Raw genomic sequence first — 24,458 nt, 5'->3', positions numbered from 1 at the left:
TTTCTTCAAGCAACAAGGGCGGAAGTGGGGAAGGAAGCAAGGACCATGTTCTCAGTGCCTCCCTAAACTTCACCTGAATCCTGGGGTGCCACTTCCAGGCAACTCCAATCTGGGCTGAGATCAAGGCCAAGCTAGCACATCCTTCTGGCTCCTCCCTCACTCTGGTCCACTCACTGGACTCGAGGCCAGGAATGATGACATCACTGGCCACCGTGTCTCCCCCCTACTCCACCAGGACAGCAGCCCCTTCCAGAAGGGGGAAAGACTTCCCCACAATGAGGCACTTCCAATATCCACACAGCCTGTTCCTGACAGAACACCCTCCTATCCCCAGAAGCCAACTCTGAGCCCCTCTTTTAAATAACTTGCTCTCCCGGGCCTCCCCTGTGCATGGGCACCTTCCATATTCTTGACCCTGGCTTCTCATGGACACTCTGTGAGGGACCTAACAGTGTTGTAAATTACAGATACATAGTTACTGCCCAATGTCTACTAGTTCACGGTGCATGTGTTTGCAAATAGGTAACTGAGCATCTGTTGTGGCCCACAGACACAGCCCCTGTCCCCTGAGCCGTCATCTCTCCCCACTCAGGATTCACGCAGCAAGGAGAAGGGTAATATCAGTCCCTGGAAACCTAGCAGGTCAACTCTAAGGGAGGCACACAGGCACCATCTCAAGGGCTGTTCCGTTTCCCTGGATCTGCACAGTTCATCGTCATTCCTAGGACGATTCCTAGGACAAGCTCCACTACCTCACAACCGAATACATTTTGGATGTCCTTACACCACACCATCAAAGTGGGCTTCAGAACCATTGCCCCAACTTCTCTATGAGCAGCCTGTAACAGTGCCACCCCCCACGCCCTCCCAAAGCTTGCCCACACGAGGCACCTCCTGTTTTGCCTCTGGAAACTCAGTACAAGAAAAACTATTTCTGGTTTGGTTTTCTAATCTAGTTCCTGAGGTTGAATTCTCTGTCATATATTGTATTTTTTTTTTGTTCCCACAACTGGCATTTGTCACCAGCCAAGGAGCCCGAAAGTAGCCAAATTATTCTACTGTTCCCATTCCATCCCCTGGGAGCCGGTATAGCTGTCCAGTCTTCTCTGCCTCCCCCCCCCCCCCCCCGCTATCTCAAGCCTGAACCACTACCACACTGACTTTCTACTCTCCCGACTACCATGCCAGGCCACCTCACTCGTAATCCACACTCTCGCCTGAGCATGGACAGCCCTGATTAATCTGACTCAGTACTGCTGAAAATCCACCCACTCCTTTCTACTAAATCACAGCCAGATTCTGACGGTGGACCCAAGACCTCACACCCATCCTCAGGCCCGTGGCCTTCCTCCTCATCGACAGCTGCTTCCTCTCCAGGTTCTGTTCCTCAACCAGCAGCTTCAAAGCTCACTCCATACCTAGAAGTTTTTAATCAAAGTCCCTCACACAGCTCCTACACTGTCCTCACAAGGTCCTCTGCGGCCTCACTGGCCCTCACTCGGTCTCTCCCAGTTAAACACTGCATTCCTCACCTCACAGCAGTGCCCCCCTTCGCCACACTGTGTAGAATGCATTCCAAATTGCAATTACATTTTCATGTTCCTATTTATTGTGCCTCCCTCCAACTGTGGAGCCATTTGGGTTGTTCATCCTAAGACCCGGCTGCTAGCACCGATCCCCAGCTCAGAAGCAGAAGCACACTGTGCTTCCTCATTAAGTGAATGAATGAGGTGTTGAGCTTACTGCTGAGTCTTGCACAGTAGGGAGCCAGGGCCAAGGACTTCTGACCCTTCTCCCTTGAAGTTGAAGCACTCAGCTTACCTTGTTGGGTCCAGAGTCCTGAAAAACAAAGAACAAAAAGAGTCTGAGAACCTGGAGCAAGGCTAGGGTCCAAGGGTACAGCGGACAGAAAGGACAGGCTGGTTCCAGAGGGGCAAATGGCAGACAGGAGCCCAAGTACATGCCAGGTATCTGTCATTCACTGCCCAGGCACAGCTGGCTACCTTGAACTGATCATAAGAGTGTGACTTCTCAGGGTGTTGTCACACAGCAATCTTTGTATACACTTAATAATTTCAGAATAAGATACAGTCTCTAGAATCTTCCCTGGTGTTTTTTGGGGGGGCGGGGTAGAATGCACTGTCCTATGGAGACACCTAGCTCTTCACCTCCAAGGACTGTGGGCTCCCTCTAGAGGATGGTTTTACCAGACCCGCAATGGTGGAAGCTAAGCACTGCCCTACCAGTTCATAAGGACTCCAGCCCAAGCTCACAGTTGACATGTGGTAACCCTCAGGAAGGTGCGATGAACAAGGCCCATCATCCCTTTTTTACAAGTAAGAAAACCAAGGTTCAGGGGAGTAATTCTAGATTGTTATTTCGTTTCCAGCTTTGCGGCGCTCTCCCCATCTCTGAGTTTTCCATTGAGCCCCAGCTATCTCTCTAAAGATAGAACCTAGAACATGCGTGAAAGACACCCAGCTTTTCCTCGGGGACAGGTGAGGGTCACTACCCACCCCACCAATTTAGCTCCAGAAGCCTGGAGCCCACTCACCATTTCAGCTAGGGCAGAGATGACCTTCCCCAGGGTGGTCAAAGATTTGTTGATGTTGGCTCCCTCCTGTGTGTGGAGAAGGTGGTCAGGATGTCAGTTGGCACCCGGAGCCTCTTGATTTAGCAAGGTCCTTCTTTGGGGCCTGGTCTGTGGGGTATGGGGCTGAGACCCTGAAGCTGATCTCTGAGGATGCTGCGGCAGGCAGCTAGCTGGTCAGAATTCCAGGATTCTTGCTCAACCCCCATCAGGACCTAAGATAACCTCTCACACGTCTGAACCCACACAGAACAACCTACAGGGGCCCTTCCCAGTCAACAGATCATGGGCACGCGCCAAATGCAGATGCTCAGGAAACTAAAAATGCTCCTTCCTGACACACAAGATTGTTTTCAGAGTGGGTACGCCCTCAGGACACAGGCTAGGCAGCTCAGTCCGTGGCTTCCCCACAGTCTATCTCCCTGGGGTGGGAAGCAGAAAGTACTGGAGATGAAGTCCAGTGGTGGACACTAGGAGCTTACTCTCCGACTGGTGTCTGTTCTTGTTCACTGGAGCCGGAGTGCCAAGACTTATATTCTGTCTACTGAAGACCAAAGGCTCGGGCCCATGTACCCCACCATCTCTGTTCAGGCTTGCCTTTGGTGGTGGCCCAACCTTGTCCATCCCCAAACAGACCCCCTTTCCAGCCCACCCTGGAGCAGCAAATGCTTGGACACTGGACCTCTGAGACGATTTACTGTTCTCTCTGGTCATGATACTCTGGCCCTACCTTGAGTCGTGTGCCCTTGGCTCCGGTGGAATCAGCTCGTTCACTGCCAGCCAGGTCCACCAGGCTGATTTTGCTCACCTGAAATGGCAGATACACCGAATGCAATCTCCTGCTGCAAGTCCCTGATTTGAGACTGTTGCAGGGGCATCTTGTCCCTCTGGGGATAGTCTCATGAGCTGCTTGAGGAGCTATGGCCACACTCCTTCCCTGAGGTCCCCCCAGTTTCCTTCTGCACCCCCATTCACGGCTTTTTTTTGACGTTCTATCCCAGCGAGATACCACCCCACCCCTTCAGAGGCTACACACACCTCCCCCAGTCCTGCCTCCTTGGGCTGGGCATACTGTACAGCAACAGAGGAGGCAGACGCAGGGCATGTCACCCATTTCCACAGATGTCTCTAATCATCTGTGATGGATTTTGAACCCAGGTCCACAGAAGGCCATGGCTGTGGCTTAGCTGCCTCATAGGACACTGGCCAGGCTCCCTGCAGGGAAGCAGTCAATCACATGACCCCAGGAAGGCACAGCCTCTCCTGACTCAATAGTGATATAAGAGGGACCCTCTCAGAGAAACCCGGGCAGTAAAACCTTGCCTTCTCCAGTGACCTCAGCCTTCCTCTGCCTTCCTGAGCCTCTTACTATGTCATGGGACGCAGCTGGGAGCATGGCACCAGGCCTAGGTGACCCCAGCACTATCAGGGACCCCCCACAGAGACCTTAGAGGAGACTTAGCTCCTCTACAGAGCTCTTTCCTGAGGGGTCTGAGAGAACGTTTGCACAGGAGGACCTTCCGGCAAAGGGATGGCAAGAGGCCCGGAATGATTCTGCTACCCTTCCAGAAGCCCACAGGTTGGATAACTAAGACAAAGACCGCAGGAAACAATACTCAGACAATGGTCCAGACCCACTGAGAAGGCCAACGTGTGGCTTGGAGGAGGGGCATCTGGAGCAGGAACTGCCAGGACTGTGCTCCCTCAGCACAGGCACTGTGCTCCCTCAGCACAGGCACTGTGCTCCCTCAGCATAGGCACTGTGCTCCCTCAGCATAGGCACTCTACCTAAGAAGACACTGCTCACCACACATCCTGTTCCCGGTTGGGACCCCACCGCTCCGGGAGGAGTGGGAGACCCTGCCCTACCAGCCAGTATCAAAGGCCCGCAAATACCACTGTAACCCTCCACCCTAGCCCGGTGGCAGCTACCACCAGAGGTGGAACCTGCCCGCCCAGACCACTCCACACGCTTGCTCACTTTCTCCGTGGTAATGTTTGTCTCGGCATCATGGCGCTTCTGGGTGAAGATGATGTTGAAGACAGCATGAGAACGGCTGCTGGTCTCGTTCATGTTTGTGGCCGCCACAGTCCTGGGAGCAGGAAGCTGAGTGAGGTTATCTGTCCCTTACCCAGGGGTCAGACGTGAGACTTAGGTAGCAATTTGCTCATCTAGGTCAACGGGACTCAAATTCTGCAGTCTGGCTGTGACCACACCGCCTGCCAAGACTCAAGCCCAGTTTCTGCCTGCTGGTCCACCATGGAGGTGCTCAGCCCTCAAATGGTGTCTCATATATGGGGGGCGGGTGGCTACAGAGTCTCTGGTGCTTCCTGTTACTGAGGCTCAATGTCACCCAACTGGACAGAAGTCCTCACAGGTTTAATGTGGGAAAGCCTCTTGGAAGGGACCAATACCCACCACTCATCTATCTCATGCCACTGCAGGCACTCTGGGAGTCCTAGGAGGGTATCATGTCCTCAGTAGCCATACCCCACAGAAGGTAACATAGGCCAACTATGTGGCTATCAGGTAAAATCCCAAAGCTGCCTGGGACTGGTGGGGGTTGGTTCCAACACTGCCCCAACCTGCCAAGCACCTCACAGAATCTCCCAAGATGGAATTCACTGCAATGGCTCAGAACCTGGCATGCGAGGGTCACACTGTCCCTTACATGCACTGAGGGACTTTATGTACAACCCTGAGGGTCTGTCGGGGTAGTTCAGGACACACACACATACACACTACCTCAGGAACTGACGGCAATCACCTGAGCAACCTGAGGCAATCAATGTATGCAGAAGAAGCATCATGACAACCAGTGTCCCAGGCTAAAGGGGGTGGATTGCTTATGGCCACCATGATGAACCTCACAGTTTCTAGGCTTAGGCTTGATAAAACGGCTGCCCTTGGGCAAGACTGGAGCTGTTGGTATTGCTATCAGAGCCTAGTCACTGGAGGTGGCAGAGTCACACAGCCCATTTGCTCAGCCCATGAACAGTCCTCATCAGGTGGGAGCCAGGGCCTCTCTCAGGCTGAAACAGGTCCTCAGTGACCTGGTACATGAAGCCCATGCTGCCCTAGGAGTCACCACACAGACCTATCGGGGGGTAAAATCAATAGTCCCCCAAAGACCAGGTCAGAGGTGGGAGAGTGGCTAAAGAAGACAAGTCATCCCACTTACCTAGCCTTGTTCCCTGAGTCCATGAGGTCCTGGATATCATTGTAGGAGGTGACAGCCAGTTTGGAGAGGTCTTCCACATAGGGCCCCAGCAAAGGGTGCTCCCTCACACGCAGGTTGCCTTTGTTCTTGGGGTTCAGGAGGTCACGGACCCGCTCACAGTAAATCTCCATGTAGCTGACCTGCAGAGCAATAGCATCAAGACCCCCAAGTGAAGCCAGGCTGTTAGGACCCCAAGTAAGGCTAGGCTGCAGCATCAGGACCCCAAGTGAGGCTAGGCTGTACCATCAGGACCCCAAGTGGGGTTAGGCTGCACCATCAGGATCCCAAGCAAGGCTAGGATGCACCATCAGGACCCCAAGTGAGGCTAGGATGCACCATCAGGACCCCAAGTGAGGCTAAGCTTCACCATCAGAACCCTGTGGCAAGGCAGAAAGTTGATCCCTGAGGAGGGCACACAGGGCGTCTAGCCTGTGGCCTCTACGTGAGGTGAATGTCATCCCACCTCTAGCTGTCCAGTCCTCCCTCTATGTAACTGACTGACAGGACCAAGCTATGCCATCAGGGACTCCAAGGCAGGATAGTGGCTGCCTGCCTGCTGGGCAGGGCACACATGGGTACTCAGCCAGGGTCAGCCTACTTCCCCCTGCCCTACCCTCTCCCACTCAGAGCCATCTTGAAACTAATGACATGGCACAAGCCCCTGTGTTCACCCTGGGGGCACCTCAGCTTCAAGAATGGAGCCACAGTATAGCTCAGGCTCTGTGGTGTCTGCCCCTACATTGGGCAGAATAAGCAGCTATGTAATAAACACCTGCTAGGGGCCAACTTCCCATCACCCCTCCTTAGCGCTGAGAGTCTCCAAGTCCCGTGTGGGCATGCTGACACAGTCATAGTGTGGATAAGTGACAGGAATAGATATTCATTTTAGGTCAGAAAAGCATCACCAACCACACCTAGAACTCCCCAGATCTACACTCAGAAACAGGAAGCAGGCAGGAAGTCCTACCTCCACTGAGTAGGACATGTTGTCATTGGTCGTGTCATTGATTCGAGAGAAGAGGTCTTCGCAGAGCTGCAAGGATGGAGAGAAACACGTTAGTGATGAGGGCTGGTGGCTCAGAGCCCGCCCTCACGGTGCTGTGGGCAGCTTGTACCCAGGCAGGGTGCTCCTTTGCCTGACCCCTCTGCTTCCTCCAAGATCCACATTCCAGTGTAAAGACTTGAATCCAAGCACCCCACCTTCTAACTCTAGTGTCCCCTGGTTAGTACCTGACCCTTTCCTAAATCGCCTGTCACCCCATCCTCATCTGCACAGAGGCCGGGGCCACTGTTCCTCAGCTGACCCAGCATCCCTCCTTCTCTGAGCAGGACAAGTATGGACCCAGCTTGGATCCAGAGACCTCCTTCTGGGAGGAGAGAAGTGTTGGAAGATGTCAGACTAATAGTGGCTTCTGAGGAGTCGTCTATAAACATGTGGTCACCTCTTGTACGGGCCACCTGACATCTACCCCGGGTCCTCACAACCCCCACATAGAATATCTCCCCAGCTGGTGTCTTATCTTGTGGCTACCCCCCCATTGGGTACTGTCAAAGGCTGACCCCTTCCTGCAGCCCATCCAGTCCCTACTCCTTCCTCCTCTTAGGCCTCCTCCTGCTACGCTTTCTAGGCCCCAACCATGCCTGTGGGATGATGCCTTGTTGGTCCTTCTCTTGCTTGCCCATCATGGTGTAGGACTTGCCAGCCCCGGTCTGCCCATAGGCAAAGATGCAAACATTGTAGCCTTCGAAGGCATGCTGTAGCATCTCTTCCCCAATGTCTCTGTACACCTGCTTCTGAGAGGCATAGTTGATGTCCTCAGGCTGCAGAGAGAAGAGGCACGGCTGTAAGAGATTGTTCCTGAGTCGTTGGAGCCCAGATGGGGTCAGAGCCTTAGGGTGAAGGGCTATGCATCCTGTTCCTGACTAGGAGACAGAGGGTGCCTGGGCAGCGGAGGGGAGCAGGGCAAAGAGATCACAGCCGAGTGTAGCATGTGCAAAGACCCAGAGATAAGAGCTCAACCCAGCCAGTTCCTGTGACCGTGGTGGGTTTAGGGGCTGAAAGAAGGCAGGGCTCCAGGGCTCAGGGACCATGTAGGCTGGACGTTATCCTGAGGGCAGAGGGTTCCTCAGGCAGAGGAAGTATGGCCAAGCCAAAGGGCAGAACTGTGGAGGAGGACTGGATGTGGGGGAGGCAGCACTGAGGAACTCCAGGGCTACATCCAGAGATCCAGAGGCCAAGGAGCTTGAGGGCACAGACTGCATGCTTCTAAAAGAGCCAGAAAGAGGTGGACTGTGAACAGGGCTTGATGTGGACAGGATGCGGGGTCTGGGGAGGGCGGGGTCTAGAGTCCTCAAGTCTCCTCGGGCTTTCAGGAGTCTGGAGCTCCCGGGCAGGACTCAGCTTTGGGATTTCTGAGTTTGGAATGTTTGGGAAAGGGGAGAAGACATAAGGGAATGGTCACAACTGTGATGCTGGGACTGTGAACAAGAGGATCTTGTCCTTAGAGGTTGGTGACCAACTCAGGGTGACCCTCCAGGTGAATAGAGTAGTGCCTTCATTCCATTTTATAGGAGAACATGCAGCTTAGGGAGGTCTCGGGACTCGCGAGGGTCACACTCCAGTCAGGGCTGGGCCAGTATTCACAACACCATCCTGCCTCTCCCCAGATGCAGCTCACCGAGGTATGTGACCAGTAGGAATAATCGAAGCTGAAGCTCTTGGGTGTCTCCTTGGGCTGTTTGGGGTTGACAATCGCTGCAAAGGACACAGATAATGAGGTTGGTTAATTCTATGCAATGGAATTCCAACCATCCAGACAGCATCCTCAAGTAGAAGCCTAATCCTCAGAGAATCCCAGGCAAGCCAGACCAACCCCCAAACTAGATGGGACAAGAGCCCCACTTACAAACATGCAAGAGTCTCTGCCCTTCTCTCTGGGGTGGACTCATGGGTGTCAGAGAGCATCACCAGGCCAGGCCTGTCATCTGGTGACTTCTTCCTGAAGACAGTCACACTGCAGGCTCCAGCTCCCTTATGCTATGGTTCTACAGCCTACTGGTCTACCTGCCCTGCCTGGCACACTTGTGCCTCCAAAGCAGCTGATGTCTAGGGCACCCTGGCACATTGCCAGTCCTGCCTCCTGCAGGCACTCTCATGCCTGCACAGCTCATTTGGGTGTTTGTGGGTGGCATGCTCCCATTCTTACAGGGGAGGTATTCACTGCCAGGCATAACACAATCCCCTCCTCTCTTGTCAGTAAATGCCTTCTAGCCTGTTGTTACCACCCAGGCTCATGGGCCTATCCCCTGACTTGTTCCTCCTGAGGTATCACAGTGTCTGCCTCCTCTCTGCTCCTCACAGAGGCCCTATCCCAACCCCAGAGACCCAGATGACTGAGGCAGCATCTTAGTCCCACAGCCAGGGACACAGTCTGAGTGAGCACTGATGTGTCACCAACAGCTAGAGCCTGAAGTTTTCCGGGAGAGACCCCCATTAATCCGGGAGGCCCACAATGCCACACCATAGCCTATGACATCCATCTCCAACAGACCTGACCAACAGCACCAGTAGCCATAGAGAGGGGACTTGGTTTCCACATCCTAAGGCTGTGCTCTCCAGGTTGTCAAAGACAAAATACCTGGGGCTGGAGAGATGGCTCAGTGGTTAAGAGCATTGCCTGCTCTTCCAAAGGTCCTGAGTTCAACTCCCAGCAACCACATGGTGGCTCACAACCATCTGTAATAAGGTCTGGTGCCCTCTTCTGGCCTTCGGCATACACACAGATAGACTATTGTATACATAATAAATAATAAATAAATATTTTAAAAAAAGACAAAATACCTGTGTATGATAGAGACTTGAGGACCCCAGGCAGGATGCACACACTGCCCTGAGTTCTCACATCCATAAAGGACATGCGTCCATCATAGTCATCATCAGTTCCGGAAAGCAAAGCTCTCTACCCCCAGGACTCTGTCAACTTGGGACTAGTCTTCCTCAGTGAGAATCACAACAGAGCCCTTAGAATCCCTGGTCACCCACCAGTCTGCATCCAAGATGACTTCCTGCTACAATATGGGGAGGGCCCAGACACCTGTTCTCAGTCATAAATAAATTATTTTCTCAAACCTGCACCCACTTCAAAATGACACCTCTGGTATGTCAAGGTGACTTTGTTTGGAGATGGGGGGTCACTGCAGATGGACTGTATTAAAGTGACATCATCAGAGTGGACCCTCATCTAGTATGACCGATATCCTTACAAAACGAAAAAATTCGAGGACACACACACACACACAGGGAGAACGCTGCATCTTGTTAAGATAAAGATAAAAAGCACAACACCAAAATCCATCTGCATTCCAAGAGCTCTGCAGGGGTTTGGGGGGAGATTTTCCCTCCCTGCCTCAGGAGGCCTCAGCCCAGACTATAAATCTGCAGCGTGGCTGGCTGTGTAGTACATTCCAGAAGTTAAACTAACCTTCCATGATTTGTCATGGCAGCTCTGCCATTGTAACAAACTCAATGTCCCTCAAGGCTCTGGTCAAACATCCGGCCCAAGAGACACGGGGAGACCTCTCTGCTCAGACCCTACTTGGGCCCCTAGACACAGTGACTGACCATTTATTTATGCCCTACCACAGCACCTCAAGGGGGCAGTGGTGCAAACTGACCTAGTTTCATGTTCTGGGACCCAGGAACAGTGGCCTCAATGCAGCCAGAACCCGAGCCCAGACGAGGTGTTGCCGTGGAAACGACTGTGGTGCCTTCTTCACTGCAGCCTGAACTGGGCCTCTGAAGCCCCAGTGAGTAAGCCAGGACCCCTTTGTTTTATGCCACCATCGCCCCACCTCTGTTGGCTCTGCTCCTTCACCCCTTGTACTGTGGGTCAAAGCCTCCATATAGTCCCAGATTCCCTATTCACTCCAGGACAGGCCTGAGCTCCGGACTCCATGTCCCAATCGCCCCATCCTCTCTGGCTCTGATGGGGTCCTGGTATTAGAGGTATCAGTGTACCCCCATATGGGCCCTAAGCTCCCTGGGGTTGGGGAAGTATAGGGCAGAGGAAGTATGCAAGCTCATGGGAATGGGGCAGCAGACAATGAATGGGGAGGAGAGGTCTTCATTTCAAGCTATAAGTGGTCCATGGGAAGCGTCTCCTGTGGGACCCACCTGGCATAGAACCCTAGGCTCAGACCCTGCTTGTTCTCGGCCCCCCACAGCCTGTCTCCTGGATCTTGCAGTATGTTACTAGAAATACCTTCTTCAGTCATTTCCCCGCATTTCACATAACACAGAAGGCCTAGATCCCATAATGCACCAGGCCTGGCTGTCCAACCACAGCTTCCTCCCCCATCAGTTAGGCCAGAAAGCAACTGGCTGTTTTGTGGAAGCAGGGGGAGGGCGAAATGGGGCCACTTAGGCCTGGAAGCTGGTCCCCTGGAGCAGCTCATTAAGGCTTCAGCCCTTCTACCCTTTACTCTGGCTGGGCCCCCAGGCGCCAGGCTCTTCCATGGAGGCAGCCACCTGGTGAGAAGGAAAAAGTGAGGGTGGGGGCAGTGTGCAGAGTGGCCAGGGGAAAGAAATTAATCGAGCAGTTTTCTCAGCATCAGAATGTCCCCTGCAGCCAGGAACACAGCAGAAGGAGGGGATGAGTGTGCTCTGCAGAGGCAAGAGCAGGTGCCTCCTGACCCCAGGGGTTTTCTGTGTGGCGAGAAAGCTCAGACGTGGCCTGAAATTGGGACTGTAGGGAGGACCCAGCATCACTTCTTTGCACAAGTGGGGAAACTGAGGCCTAAAGAGATGTTCCACCGAGGTTGGTCCCAAGTAAGATAAGAGAACCGCAGAATCCCTCCCTCTCATGCTCTCTATCCCTGGCTCTCCAGGAACTCGCTTCAGGGCCACATCCTGGGCTGATCCCTTAGTGTGAGACTTGTCACCAGCCCACCCGGAGGCCTGCACAGGAACATGGCGGAACCAGAGCCCACACTTCTCTGAGACTAGAATATGACAAGAGGAGAAGAAAAGGCAAGAGGCACAGACTGCCCCATTGTGTAGGAGACAGACCACAAATAAAGCACACAAAACATGTTTGCCCTGATGGCAATTCCAGAACAGCAGGACCTAAAGGTGCCTGGAACACCCCACAGTGATTCCAAGGTCCTCCTCCTCCCTCAATAGGCCGAGAGACCACCCACGGGGGCATCAATGGACACATCTGAGACCCTCAACCCCAGCAGACACCCGTGAGCTAGGAAACAACCGGCCAGGTGTTTGCACAGGTGCTGGGCACTGTGATGTCATCATCTGACACTCTGAGGAAGGACCAGGTATCTGTTGGTGCCAACCACTAGGTGCAGTTTGGACCAGCAGAAGCTTGTAGAAGGCAATGGACAGAAGTCACGTGAGACCCAGGCTCACATATCCACCAAGCCCAGACAACCATAAGCAGAGGCAATGACCAGTTCTAATCCAAAGATGGAAGCATTTTAGGGTGGACTGTCATGAGCCTAGTCCACTCAAACCCTGGGCCATTCGCAGAGGACCCCAAAGTGGGCCCACCCAGCCTAGGAGTCAGAAGATAGGCCGACAGCTCCCCTGGTGGAAGAATGGGGGAACTACAGCAGCAGCTGGCCCTGATGAGCACTATTGCCCATCTGGGTGTGGCTGTCAGATCCTGAAAATTCCAGCAAGACTCCCGCTGTGATCTGCCCACCTCTCTGCCGGTCTACCACAGCTCATTAAGAAATCTTCCCGATAAAATAATGAACAGACAAGAGCCTTAGAGCCTGGTCTCTCTCCCATTCCAGCAGTCAAATCCTGCCTCTGATGGAACCTTTAGGGCAGGTCTATGTCCCTGGCCTTATGGAAGGGCTGTCCCCAGGCTTACTGCTTTCTATTCCCCAAGACCAGACCATACCGCCCCCCCCCACTTGTCAAAGTTTGACATGACCAAAATGAGAAACACAGCAAAGAACAGACAAAGTGGGGAGCTGAAAACCCGGGGCTGTAATCATGAAAAAAAAAAAAAAAAAAGAATGAAATTTCTGTCCTGGCAATGCTGAAGTATGCTTGAACAACCTGTATATGGTGGTTCTGTTGAACTTGTCCATATTGAGTTTCATGGTCTAAGTTGATGAGGATGACTGACCAGGTCTCTTCCTAAAGAGAGCACCAGATCTCATTACAGATGGCTGTGAGCCACCATGTATTTGCTGGGAATTGAACTCAGGCCCTTTGGAAGAGCAGGCAGTGCTCTTAACCAGAGTCATCACTCCTGAGTTAAATAATGTTGGCTTCCAGCCTGAAATTCATATTCCTGGAACCTCAGGGTGTGATCTTATCTGGAAACAGGTTTTTTGTTGTTGTTGTTGTTCTATTGTTGTTTGGTTTGGTTTTTTAGGTTTTTCTTTGTTTTGTTTTTTTCCTTTAACATGACCTCACTATGGTACCTGAGTTGGGTCCTCCTAGTCCCAGATGGTACTCAGCCTGAGCCTCCTGAGCAGCTGAGATGACAGGCTTGCAAACAGGATGGTAAAGATGTGATCAACTGTTAGTTATGCCTTAATCCTTGTAAAAAGGCCAGAGATACATCCAGGGATGACACACGCCTGTGTCTCAGGCCAGGCTGGAATTACAGTCTGTGAGATTGAGGAAAGAGCATGCAAATGGATGGAAATAGAAAACACTATCCTGAGTGAGGTATGCCAGACCCAAAAAGAGGAACATGGGATGTACTCACTCATATTTGGTTTCTAGCCATAAATAAAGGACATTGAGCCTATAATTAGTGATCCTAGAGAAGCTAAATAAGAAGGAGAACCCAAAGAAAAACATATAGGCATCCTCCTGAATATTAACCTTCATCAGGCGAGGAAAGGAGACAGAGACAGAGACCCACATTGGAGCACCAGACAGAAATCTCAAGGTCCAAATCAGGAGCAGAAGGAGAGAGACCACGAGCAAGGAAGGAACTCAGGACCGCAAGGGTTGCACCCACACACTGAGACAATGGGGATGTTCTATCGGGAACTCACCAAGGCCAGCTGGCCTGGATCTGAAAAAGCCTGGGATAAAACCTGACTCGCTGAACATAGTGGACAATGAGGACTACTGAGAACTCAAGAACAATGGCAATGAGTTTTTCATTCTACTGCATGTACTGGCTTTGTGGGAGCCTAGGCAGTTTGGATGCTCACCTTACTAGACCTAGATGGAGATGGGTTGTTTTTGGACTTCCCACAGGGCAGGGAACCCTGATTGCTCTTTGGACTGATGAGGGAGGGGGACTTGATTGGGGGAGGGGGAGGAAAATGGGAGGCGGTGGCAGGGAAGAGACAGAAATCTTTAATAAATAAATAAATTAAAAAAAAAAAAAGAGTTCAAGGGTAGCCTGGGCTATAGTGTGACTAGTAATCCAAGGAGCCTGAAATGATCCTATCCTATAGCCATACTGATGAATATCTTGCATATCACCATAGAACCTTCATCTGGCGATGGATGGAGATAGAGACAGAGACCCACAATGGAGCACTGGACTGAGCTCCCAAGGTCCCAATGAGGAGCAGAAGGACGAAACATGAACAAGGAAGTCAGGACCGCGAGGGGTGCACCCACCCACTGAGACAGTGGGGCTGATCTAATGGGAGCTCACCAAAGCAAGCTGGACTGGGACTGATGGAGCATGTGATCAAACCGGGCTCTCTGAACATGGCGGACAAGGAGGGCTGACTGAGAAGCCAAGGACAATGGCACTGGGTTTTGATCCTACTGCATATACTGGCTTTGTGGAAGCCTAGTCTGTTTGGATGCTCACCTTCCTAGACCTGGATGGAGGGGGAAGGACCTTGGACTTCCCACAGGGCAGAGAACCAAGACTGCTCTTTGAACTGGAGAGAGAGGGGGAGGGGGGGAGGGAAATGGGAGGAGGGGAGGAGATGGAAAATAAACAACAACAATAAAAGAAGAAGAAGAAGAAGAAGAAGAAGAAGAAGAAGAAGAAGAAGAAGAAGAAGAAGAAGAAGAAGAAGAAGAAGAAGAAGATACAATCTGAGACTCTATCTCAAACAACCAACCCGAACACAGGGGCACGAATAGCAGGGAGACCAAGTGACAGCAGTGTGGCCACAAGTCCTGCCAGACAACAGCCACCAGACATTTGGAGAGATCAGAAAAGATGGTCCCCTGCGTGGAGAGGAAGCCCCTTCACATGCCTTGGGGTTGAATGTCTGGCTTCCATCATTTGTGCTCATCTGTTACCTGGGAGCCCTCGGCCCCCACACGCCATGTGGATGAGGAAGGCTTAGGGCTCTTGAATGCAGGCTAGGTTGGCTCTTCAATCTGGCTAGTAGGCATGGTCCCACGGTTGCATGTGACCAGCAGTTGTTGGTAGCCATCATGGCCAGTACTCACTTGTGGTGCTCCCTGACATCTGGATGATGCACTTGGAGTCGCGGCTCATTTCCCGGGAATTGAAGGGGCGGACGCGGACCGCCACCTTCACAGAGGCCCCGGCCATTTCTGTGGAGTTTGTTGGTAATTCAGCAGCTGCGGTTGCCCCAGAGAGGGCAGAGTCACCTGGAATGGGGAGAAGACACAAATTAGGAGCAGTGTTCAAAGAGGCAGTACAAGGGTACCTGCCCGTACCCACAGGACTTCTCCGCCCACTTCGACCACCCCAGTGACACAGTGTGGTGACCAATGGACAGGACACAGAAGTGGGAGCAGGTAACTGATTTTAATAGCACAGAGCTAGGCTGAGTGTAAGGAGCCCATTGCAAGAACAAGGTGGCCCTCCAGCCAAGAAAACTGGCTCCCTTCTCCCAGCAGCTATGATTTGCAAATGGCTTCTTGGTGAGGGATGGGACTTTGTGTCCACTTCCTTTCCTCAGTGCTAGAATTTGTCTGGGTTGAGTGTACAGATTTTGAGCATGAGTCAACAACGGGTCTAACAACCACACCCCAGGGCAGGATACTCAGGAATAGTTGACCAACATAGAACAGACACTGCGTTATTAGTTTGTTTTGTTTTTGTTTTCTTGTGTGTGTCCTGGGTGGAGTGAGGGGGTGTATGTTTTTTTCTTATTTTCATTTTGTGCTCTTTTATTTCTAAAAAAAAGAATATGAAGTTGAGTGGGTAGAGATGGGGAAAGAGGTAGGAGGAACTTTGGAAGGAGAACAAATATAACCCAAGCCAGGTGGTGGTGGCACATGCCTGCCTTTAATCCCAACACTCGGGAGGCAGAGGAAGGTGGATCCCTGTGAGTTCAAGGCCAGCCTGGTCTACAGAGTGAGTTCCAGGACAGCCAGGACTGTTATATAGAAAAACCTTGTGTCCGAAAACAAACAAACAAAAATGAATATAACCCAAGTATATTGTATGAAAAATCTTTTAACTGAATTAAAAAGAAGAAGAAGAAATTGGTAACCCTCACACCTACAGAGCTCCTTGGGCAAGGGTCACCAGCTGTGTGATTCACCCCTGGGCATTGGCTTATGGGTGTGCCAGAGAGCAGGGTGAGAGTGATGAGCCTCACACAGGCTGAAACTGGGGCATGATGACCTCCCTCGGGAAACAGCTCCTTCAGAGGCTGCTGGAGAGGGACAGACCTCCCTACGGCTGATGGGAACAGAAACTGGCGGGGAATGGATTCACGCCTTCATGGCAGCCCCTCAGCTCCAAGGCGTAGTGCCAGCCACTCCGAGAGCAGGTGCCACCTTTCCCAAATCCACGAGTGGCCACCCAAGAAGGACAGGTGAAGCGTGTTTCCTTGTGTTAACATCCTAGCCAGGGATGAGAGTGGGGTGCAGGCAAGCCCAAGAAGTCGCTAGGACAGGAGTCCTAGGCGGTATTGTGCAGCAGCACACCTCACGCCCTTTAAGGCGGTATACCCTGCGACTGAAATAGTAAGTCTTTAGCAAGGGAGAACACGTTTGAAATACACGACGTGGTAAGCTTCTCCTGCTCCCCAAATTTAGCTGTGCAGATGCTCAATTCCTGTCACCCAGATATTTCCACAGGATCTTCAATGAAATCTGGCAAGATGAAAATCTTTGGTAAATGAGGACAAAGAACAGCCACACACCTCCCCCCAGCCCCGACATACACTATAAGCTGTGCTCATTTCAAGGCTGGAATGGCATCTGGTCTAGTTTTATTTCTGTTTCTGGGATAATACCGACCAAAAGCAACACAGGGAGGAAAGGATTTATTTGGCTGAGACTTCCAGGTCACAATCCATCGCTGAGGGAAGTCGGGGCAGGAACCTGAAGCAGACACTGTGGAGGAACACGGCTTGATGGCTCATTTGTGGATTCATATCCAGCTAGCTTTCCTATACAGTCCAGGGCCACCTGCCTAGGGATGGTGCCGCCCACGGTGGGCTGGGCCCTCCTACATCAATTAATAACCAAGGCAGCTCCTTACAAGGCGTGCTCACAGGCCAATCTGATTCAGGCAATTCCCCAATTCAGATTTTTCTCTCGGATGACTCAAGGCTATGTCAACTTGGCAATTAAAGCTAGGCAGAACTGCACCCACATGGGAGGTTCTGTGGAAAAGACAGATTATGTCCACAGACTGACACACACACACACACACACACACACACACACACACACACACATTACTATAAATGCACATACATACATATATATGCATACATATGTGTGTGTGTGTATATATATATATATATATATTGTGTTGTGTATTTATGGAAATAGTAATGTTTTACAAGCTCAGCACTAGGGCAGCAGTTGAGAATACTGGCTACTCTTTCAGAGAACCCAGGTTTGAGTCCCAGAATCCACACAGCAGCTCACAAGCATTTGTTGTTCTGATATCCTCTTCTGGTCTTCGTAGACACTGCACACATGTGGTACACAGACATACATGCAGGCAAAACACTCACACACAGACAGTGAAAAATAAATTAAGGACAGCATTGAACAACTGGCCTCTTTGAATCATGAGCTGGAACTTTCTTTTTGGAAGCACAAACACACAGGTCTATTCCCTGGAGAAAAACAAAAATGCCGCTTCAGGAAGCCAGCAAAGCAGTCCAGCATGCAGGTTGGCAGCTGGTGCAGATAAAATGTTAGATTTTCCAAGGATTCAGAGTTACTGAAGCAGCTAGAGTACCAGGCCAAGGGGGCGAGAAGGGTGCAGGAACAGAAAACACTAAACAGTACTGGCTCCCAGCCCAATTTGCATTCTGGACACGGGGTGAGAGGCTGAGAGACTGGAGTCTTTCCAGGCAGAGAGCTGTTGCTGAGTGACAGAAAAACCTGCAGAGCTGTGGTGGAGAAACAAACAGGAGGCCACGATAAGGAAGCGGAATGCCAAGGTGGACACACAGGCAGCTCTCCCCGGAAGACATCTGGCAAGTTCTGAATCCCAGGTAGAGAATTTCAGAGCCCAAGCCAAGAGCCTCTGAGAGTCAAAGGAAATTTCCACAGCGGTAAGCAAGCACTACAAACTGCGGGGGTCACGTAGGCCATTCTTGGAAATCCAGAGATGCACAGCCCAATCGACAAGGCCACATTGATGAACCCTGCCACAGCCTGGCCTCAACTGATTGTGACTGAAGCTTGTAGGGGAGATGAGTCACCTGCAATGGGGCACAGCAGTGTCAGGGTTTGGATGGCATCTCAGTTGGTAGCGTGAGCCCTTATATCAAAAGTTACAAGGCTTGAGGCTGGAGAAACGGCTCAGCAGTTAAAAAAAGCTTACTGCTCTCACAGAGGATCTACGCTCAGTTCCCAGCACCCACATGGTAGCTCATGACCAGTTCCAGGGGATCCAGTGCTATCTTCTGCTGTCCTTCAAGGGCTCCAGGCATGCATATGGTACACATACATACATATGTGCAGACAAAACACTTATACACATAAATATTTTTAAATAGTCTGAATAAATGTTGCAGGTTATAAAGGGACAAGAAGGGGAAAACCAAAAATTCAAAAAAAACTACACATTGTACAGACCTAGGAATTATCAACATGGACTTTCAAAACACAGGACAAAGGACAGAGGACTTCAGTGAAGGGGAGAATTTTACCAGAAGATTCGTATTTTTGTTTGAAATTCAAAAAAATCTTTATCCTATGTGCATGAGTGTTTTGCCTGGAGCCCAGGAGGCCAGAAGAGGGTATCAGATGCTCTGAACCTGGAGTTATATATAGATGAATACACACACACACACACACACACACACACACACACACACACAAACAGATGCTGTGAACGGCACCCAGGTCCTGCATAAGAGCAAATGCTCTAACTTCAGATCCATCTCTCCAGTCCCAGGACTAGAAACTATAATGCATCGAAAGGAAATTCTCAAACTGAAAAGAAAAATTCCCAAATAACAACAACAACAACAAAAGGCAGGTGAAGACACTGAACAGAATTGTGGATGAACAGGGCAAGCAGCAATACGGAAGCAGATGGAATGAGTGCAGTAGAAATTCAAGACAGAGATGAGAGCTCAGGTTGTGGAGGGACGCAGAGTCTGATCGTCCCTCTCAGATTCGTATGCTCAGATCCTAACCTCCAAAGTGTTGGAATGTCTGCTAAGCAACTGAGTCAAGAGGGGGAGACCTCCAGGGTGGCCTAGCTCACTTAGGAAGGAGACCTGAGAGAGAACCCAGGCTCCATCGTCCATGTGAGGACACAGCAAGATGGTGCCAAAGGGGGCCTTCGTCAGACACTGAGCACACCTCAATACAGCCTTCTGGCCTCCAAAATGGCAAGAAATGAATTACTGCTGTTCTAAAGCAGTCCAGAGACCACGAAAATGAGACACGTAGCATGGCCATGAGCCTCGGAAGCGGCTGCTGACAGAACCACTTGCTGCTGCCCGCTCTGTCAGTTGGGGTTCCTGATTGCTCTTGCTATATAGCAACTAATCCATCTACCTATCATGACTTTTGCTTCCTGTATTTTGGGGTCTTCTCTGAGAACTCCTTGCTGACTACAATGTCCAGAAACATTCCTCCTATGCCATCTGGTACTTTCACACTTCAAAGCTCATGTCCTTGACCTGTTTGGAGTTGTTTATACCGAGTGTGAGGCAGGGTCTAGCCCCATCGGCACATGGACAGCTGATGATTGTCTGAGCACCGCTATGCAAGACTGTCCTTTTCCCAGTGTGTGTGTTCCTTTTGTTGTTTTGGTTTGTTGGTTTGTTGGTTTGTTGGTTTGTTGGTTTAAGAAAGGGTCCCTCTACATAGCCCTGGCTGTCCTGGAACTCACCATGTGAGATCGCCTACCTCTGCCTCCCAAATGCTGGGATTAAAAGCGTGCACCCGCATTCTCAGTCCAGTATGCATTCGTACACTGGCTATATCAGAAAGCAGCTGGCTATAGGTGTGGGTCTCACGTCTAGCTCTCTGTTCTGTTCCATTTGTCTGTGTGTCTGTGTATGTCACTGTCATGCTGTTTTGATGACAACAGATATGCAGTACATTTTGAATTCAGACAGTATAATAATCACTTCTGCTTTGTTCTCTCTGCTCAAGATAGCCTTGCCGATTTGGGGTTAATTATGGCCTCATGTAAATAAGTACTATTTTTTCTAGTTCTTTGAAGAATATCATTGGTGGGTTTGTTTTTGAAGAAGGGTCTCTTGTAACCCATGCTGTTCTCAAACTTGCCCCACAGCTGAAAATGACCTGGTCCTCTTGCCTCCACTTCCCAGATGCTGGGACTTGGGCATGTCCCACCCCTCCAGCTGTCATTGACTCTTAGATAGGAATTACACTGACCTTAAATGTCTTTGGAAAATATGGTAATTTTAACAATAGCGATTGTTCTGGTGTGTGCATGTTGGGGGGTGGGCAGGTATGGGTTCAGGGATGTTGATACTGTGTCCTCTTCAGTTTCTTTCATCAGAGCTTTGTAATTGTCGTGGTAGAATTTTTTTCCCAGCATTACGCTGCAAATGGGTGAAGATGAGGGGGAGGGGAGGTCTAGAGAGATGGCTCAGTGGTTGAGAGCACTTGCTGCTCTTGCAGAGGTTCAGGTCCCAACACCACACAGTGGTTCACAACCATCCATAACCCCAATTCCAGGGGCATCCAATGCCCTTGACTGACCTCTGCGAGCACCAGGTGTGCACAGGGCGCACATGTATACAAGCAGGCAAAATATTCAAACACCTAAAATAAATATATAGAAAAAAGGAAAGTGGTAAAGGCAGGCCTTGTCTAGAGTTTAAACAAGACCCACTGTTTTCTGGTCGAATGTAATCAAGTTGCAAGCTCATTATTAAAGGTCTTTATCGTGTTGTTACATTCATTATGCATCTAATTTGTTCATTTTTTTTTTAAAATGAAAGGATGTTGAATTTTATCAACTGCCTTGCTTTGTCTGCTGAGACAACATTTTGTCTTTCGTTATGTTGACGGTGCCTGGTTTTGGTGCCTTACGTGTATCGAACCATCCCTGCATCTCTACAAAGGATGTCACCCGATTCTTTCCAGTGCTGTTGGGTTTGGCTCTATAGATATAGATATTTTGCTGAAGAGTTTTGCTTCTATTTTTATCAAGAATTTTTTCATTCTTTTTTTTTTTAATTTTTAAGGATTTTTTTTCCTAGTGATAGTTTTCTCTGTGATGTGTACTGTGTTGGGGAATATTATGTTAAGGTGTGTGACTTTTGTTTGTGTTACATTTGTTTAACTCTGAAGCTGTGGTTCTTTGCCCGTCTAAAACACCTGATGATCCTAATAAAGAGGTGAACAGTCAATAGCGAGGCAGGAGAAGGATAGGAGAGGCTGGCAGACAGAGAGGATAAACAGAAGGAGCAATCTGGAAGAGAAGAAGCAAGAAAAGGAGGAGAGAGAATGCTAGGGGTCAGTCACACAGACAACCACAGAGTACGAGTGAAAAGTAAGATATACAGAAGTAAGAAAGCTAAAATAAAGGAAGGAAAAGGTAGTTGGGACAGTTTTTAAAAAGCTGGCAAGAAACAAGCCAAGCTAAGGCTGGGTATTCATAACTGAGAATAAGCCTCCATGTGTCTTATTTGGGAGCTGGGTGGTGGTCCCTCAAAGAGTATAAAGAGAGAAAAACCAACAACAATATTGTAGCATACCAGCGTGGGCCTGTATTTCCATGTAGGGCCTGAGAAAGCTGAAAAAAAATAAAACAGCTCCTTTAAAAAAAATCTGCTGTACAGCAGAGCACTTAAACAGCATTTTTCATGCTAACTAAGAATAAAAAAATGAAGTTAAAAAAAGAAGAAGAAATGCCTGCTGCAGGCAAGTATTGCCATTCTAGTGCTCAGGAAGGTTGCTTTTGTTTCCACAGGAAACAAGAGGCTATGAATTCATTCCAGGTTGATTTGGATCTAGTTTGATCAAGGGAGACCTCCTGAACCTTGACAGGTGATATCTATCAACAAAGGTTACAAATGGTCTTCCCAGGATTTGGACATCAACTCAAATTTTTCTCAGGGACCCCCAGGATGTCTTTGTCCACATTCAGCAGGAAGCAGTCTAGAGAAAACAATGTTCACATTCCCAAGAGTTGGGATGTGAAAGGCTTTGGATTATGTGGTGAATCATGGATATTTGTTATATTTAGGGAATATAGGATTAAAAAGACAACTATTAGCTGGGCAGTGGTGGCACACACCTTTAATCCCAGTACTCGGAAGGCAGAGGCAGGCAAATCTCTGTGAGTTCGAGGCCAGTCTGGTCTATAAGAGCAAGTGCCAGGACAGGCTCCAAAGCTGCAGAAAAGCCCTGTCTCAAAAAAAAAAAAATTTAAAAAGACAACTATTAATCTCAGATACTTTTGCATTGGCATGGATTTTGGTATACTGATACAAATCCAAAATCAATTTTGTTACAATGTATATATGTTTTTACTTGTTTAAAGGACTTTTGTATATTGATACAAATTTAAGGTCATTTTTGTTGCAACACACTGTATATGTTTCTAAACTTGTTTAAAGGATTTTTGTATATCGATACCAATTCAAAGTTTTTTTGTTACCACTTATTGTATGTATGGTTTTTTTTTTTTGTTTGAGGTATTGGGCCTATGCAGTTCATTTGGAAATGTAAGATGAAGTTTTAGTTTTTGAAAGCTATCATTATGAACTACTTAGAATAATGAGGAAACACAGGTTAGTGGTTAGTCATTTATAGCAATCAAATTTGTAGATATGTTGGGTATGTTTTCTAGATCATACAGAGATATATTTTTAGATAAATTGTCTTCAAACACTTCAAAGACCTATTAAAAATGTTTTGTTAATTTAGGGATTCTCATGAAAATGAGACACATCTGCTCCTGGCAATACCAATTTACTTCAGAGATGATGGTAATTGGAGAAAATTCTTATGGAGTTTGCTTTCAATGTGGCATGGCTAGCCATTTGGGCAAGAAGTTGTTCTTGTCTGGACTGCTTGACAGTATGTTGCATAAACTGGACATTCAGGATCCACAGGAAAGTGACCACTGAACTTTGCCAAAAACAAGGAGGGATGGTCCTTTAGGGTTCTTGCTTCACAGAAGAAACTGTCAGACCTTCTGCAGGACACAGAGGAAAGTGACTGGCAAACTGCCAATGTCGGCAGGACAGTCTTTCAAATTTCCTGCTTCATTGAAAAGTCTGCTAGATACTACGGGCCTATAGGCGAAAGATGCATGCCCCAACACTGCAAAGGAACTTTGGGTGACTATCCAGGCAGTCAGATGTCTCTGTCACTTCTAGAGATTTTGGAAGCAGTTTGCAATGCAGTTTTTGTTTACTTAAATAATATTATATCCTTCTAGCGTCTTTGATGGAGTTGAAGACTAGATAGTTATAGTTGTAGTTTTCCTTAGATATGATAGAAAATAAGTTAGATATAAATTTTTAGATTTACTAAAATAGGATAGATTATGGAGCAGTTTCTTTAAATTTATCAGATACAAATGAATTGGAATTCAGTACACTGTGAATGTAATCTTTTTTGATAATTGTTCTTATTGTATACAGTCTTACTATGTTAAAGTTAAAACTTTTCATTTTTGTTTAGAAAGAAAAAAGGGGAAATGTTGGGGAATATTATTTTAAAGTGTGTGACTTACATTTATGCTGCATTTGTTTAACTCTGAACTGTGGTGCTTTGCCTGTCTAAAATACCTGAGGGTCTAATAATGAGCTGAATGGCCAATAACAAGGCAGGAGCAAGAATAGGTGGGGCTGGCAGACAGAGTATAAACAGAAGGAGAAATCTGGAAGAAGAGGAGCAAGAAAAGGAGGAGAGAGAACGCTAGGGGCCAGCCACACAGCCAGTCACAGAGTAAAAGGGAAAGTAAGATATACAGAAGTAAGAAAGGTAAAAGCCGAGGGGGGAAAGAGCTGTGTGCCTCCACAAGCCAAAAGAGTAAAACATCACACAACAGTACTGATTTGGTTGTTCTGTGTTCTTGCCTGTTCCTTGTCCTCATGGAAAGCCCAGTTCTTTTCTTTAGTTTACTGTCTTTTAATTTCAGAATAGAGAGTATGAATGAATGAATCTCAAAAGCAAGGCACTGAAATAAACACAACACAAAGGCTAAATACCTTAACTGCCTCTCCGTACAATGCTTTAAATATTGAGGACTGACAGGGTAAGCCCATTATTTTACTATAGAAAGAAAGCTTTA

General features: G+C 49.0%; 1 protein-coding gene across 8 annotated transcripts in view; it reads right to left on the bottom strand.

The window, feature by feature from the left end:
• The window catches only part of Kif1a (kinesin family member 1A), an 88,892-nt gene that overhangs the window by 52,163 nt on the left and 12,271 nt on the right, over positions 1–24,458 (bottom strand). For all 8 annotated transcript variants that reach the window (XM_026786443.1, XM_013351588.2, XM_013351589.2 and 5 more), the window contains exons 2-10: positions 15,224–15,388; positions 8,490–8,566; positions 7,453–7,632; positions 6,779–6,844; positions 5,773–5,951; positions 4,572–4,683; positions 3,321–3,398; positions 2,555–2,620; positions 1,822–1,839 (exon numbers count right to left, since the gene is read on the bottom strand). In XM_026786443.1, coding sequence (XP_026642244.1) covers positions 1,822–1,839; positions 2,555–2,620; positions 3,321–3,398; positions 4,572–4,683; positions 5,773–5,951; positions 6,779–6,844; positions 7,453–7,632; positions 8,490–8,566; positions 15,224–15,329 — 882 coding nt within the window. In that variant the 5' untranslated portion in view covers positions 15,330–15,388. The remainder of the gene's footprint in view (positions 1–1,821; positions 1,840–2,554; positions 2,621–3,320; positions 3,399–4,571; positions 4,684–5,772; positions 5,952–6,778; positions 6,845–7,452; positions 7,633–8,489; positions 8,567–15,223; positions 15,389–24,458) is intronic.

Source organism: Microtus ochrogaster, linkage group LG4 (genome assembly GCF_000317375.1).
Source record: "Microtus ochrogaster isolate Prairie Vole_2 linkage group LG4, MicOch1.0, whole genome shotgun sequence".
Taxonomy (NCBI): Eukaryota; Metazoa; Chordata; class Mammalia; order Rodentia; family Cricetidae; genus Microtus; species Microtus ochrogaster.
Note: the sequence above shows the minus strand (reverse complement) of the source record. Positions and strands in the feature narration are given on the sequence as shown.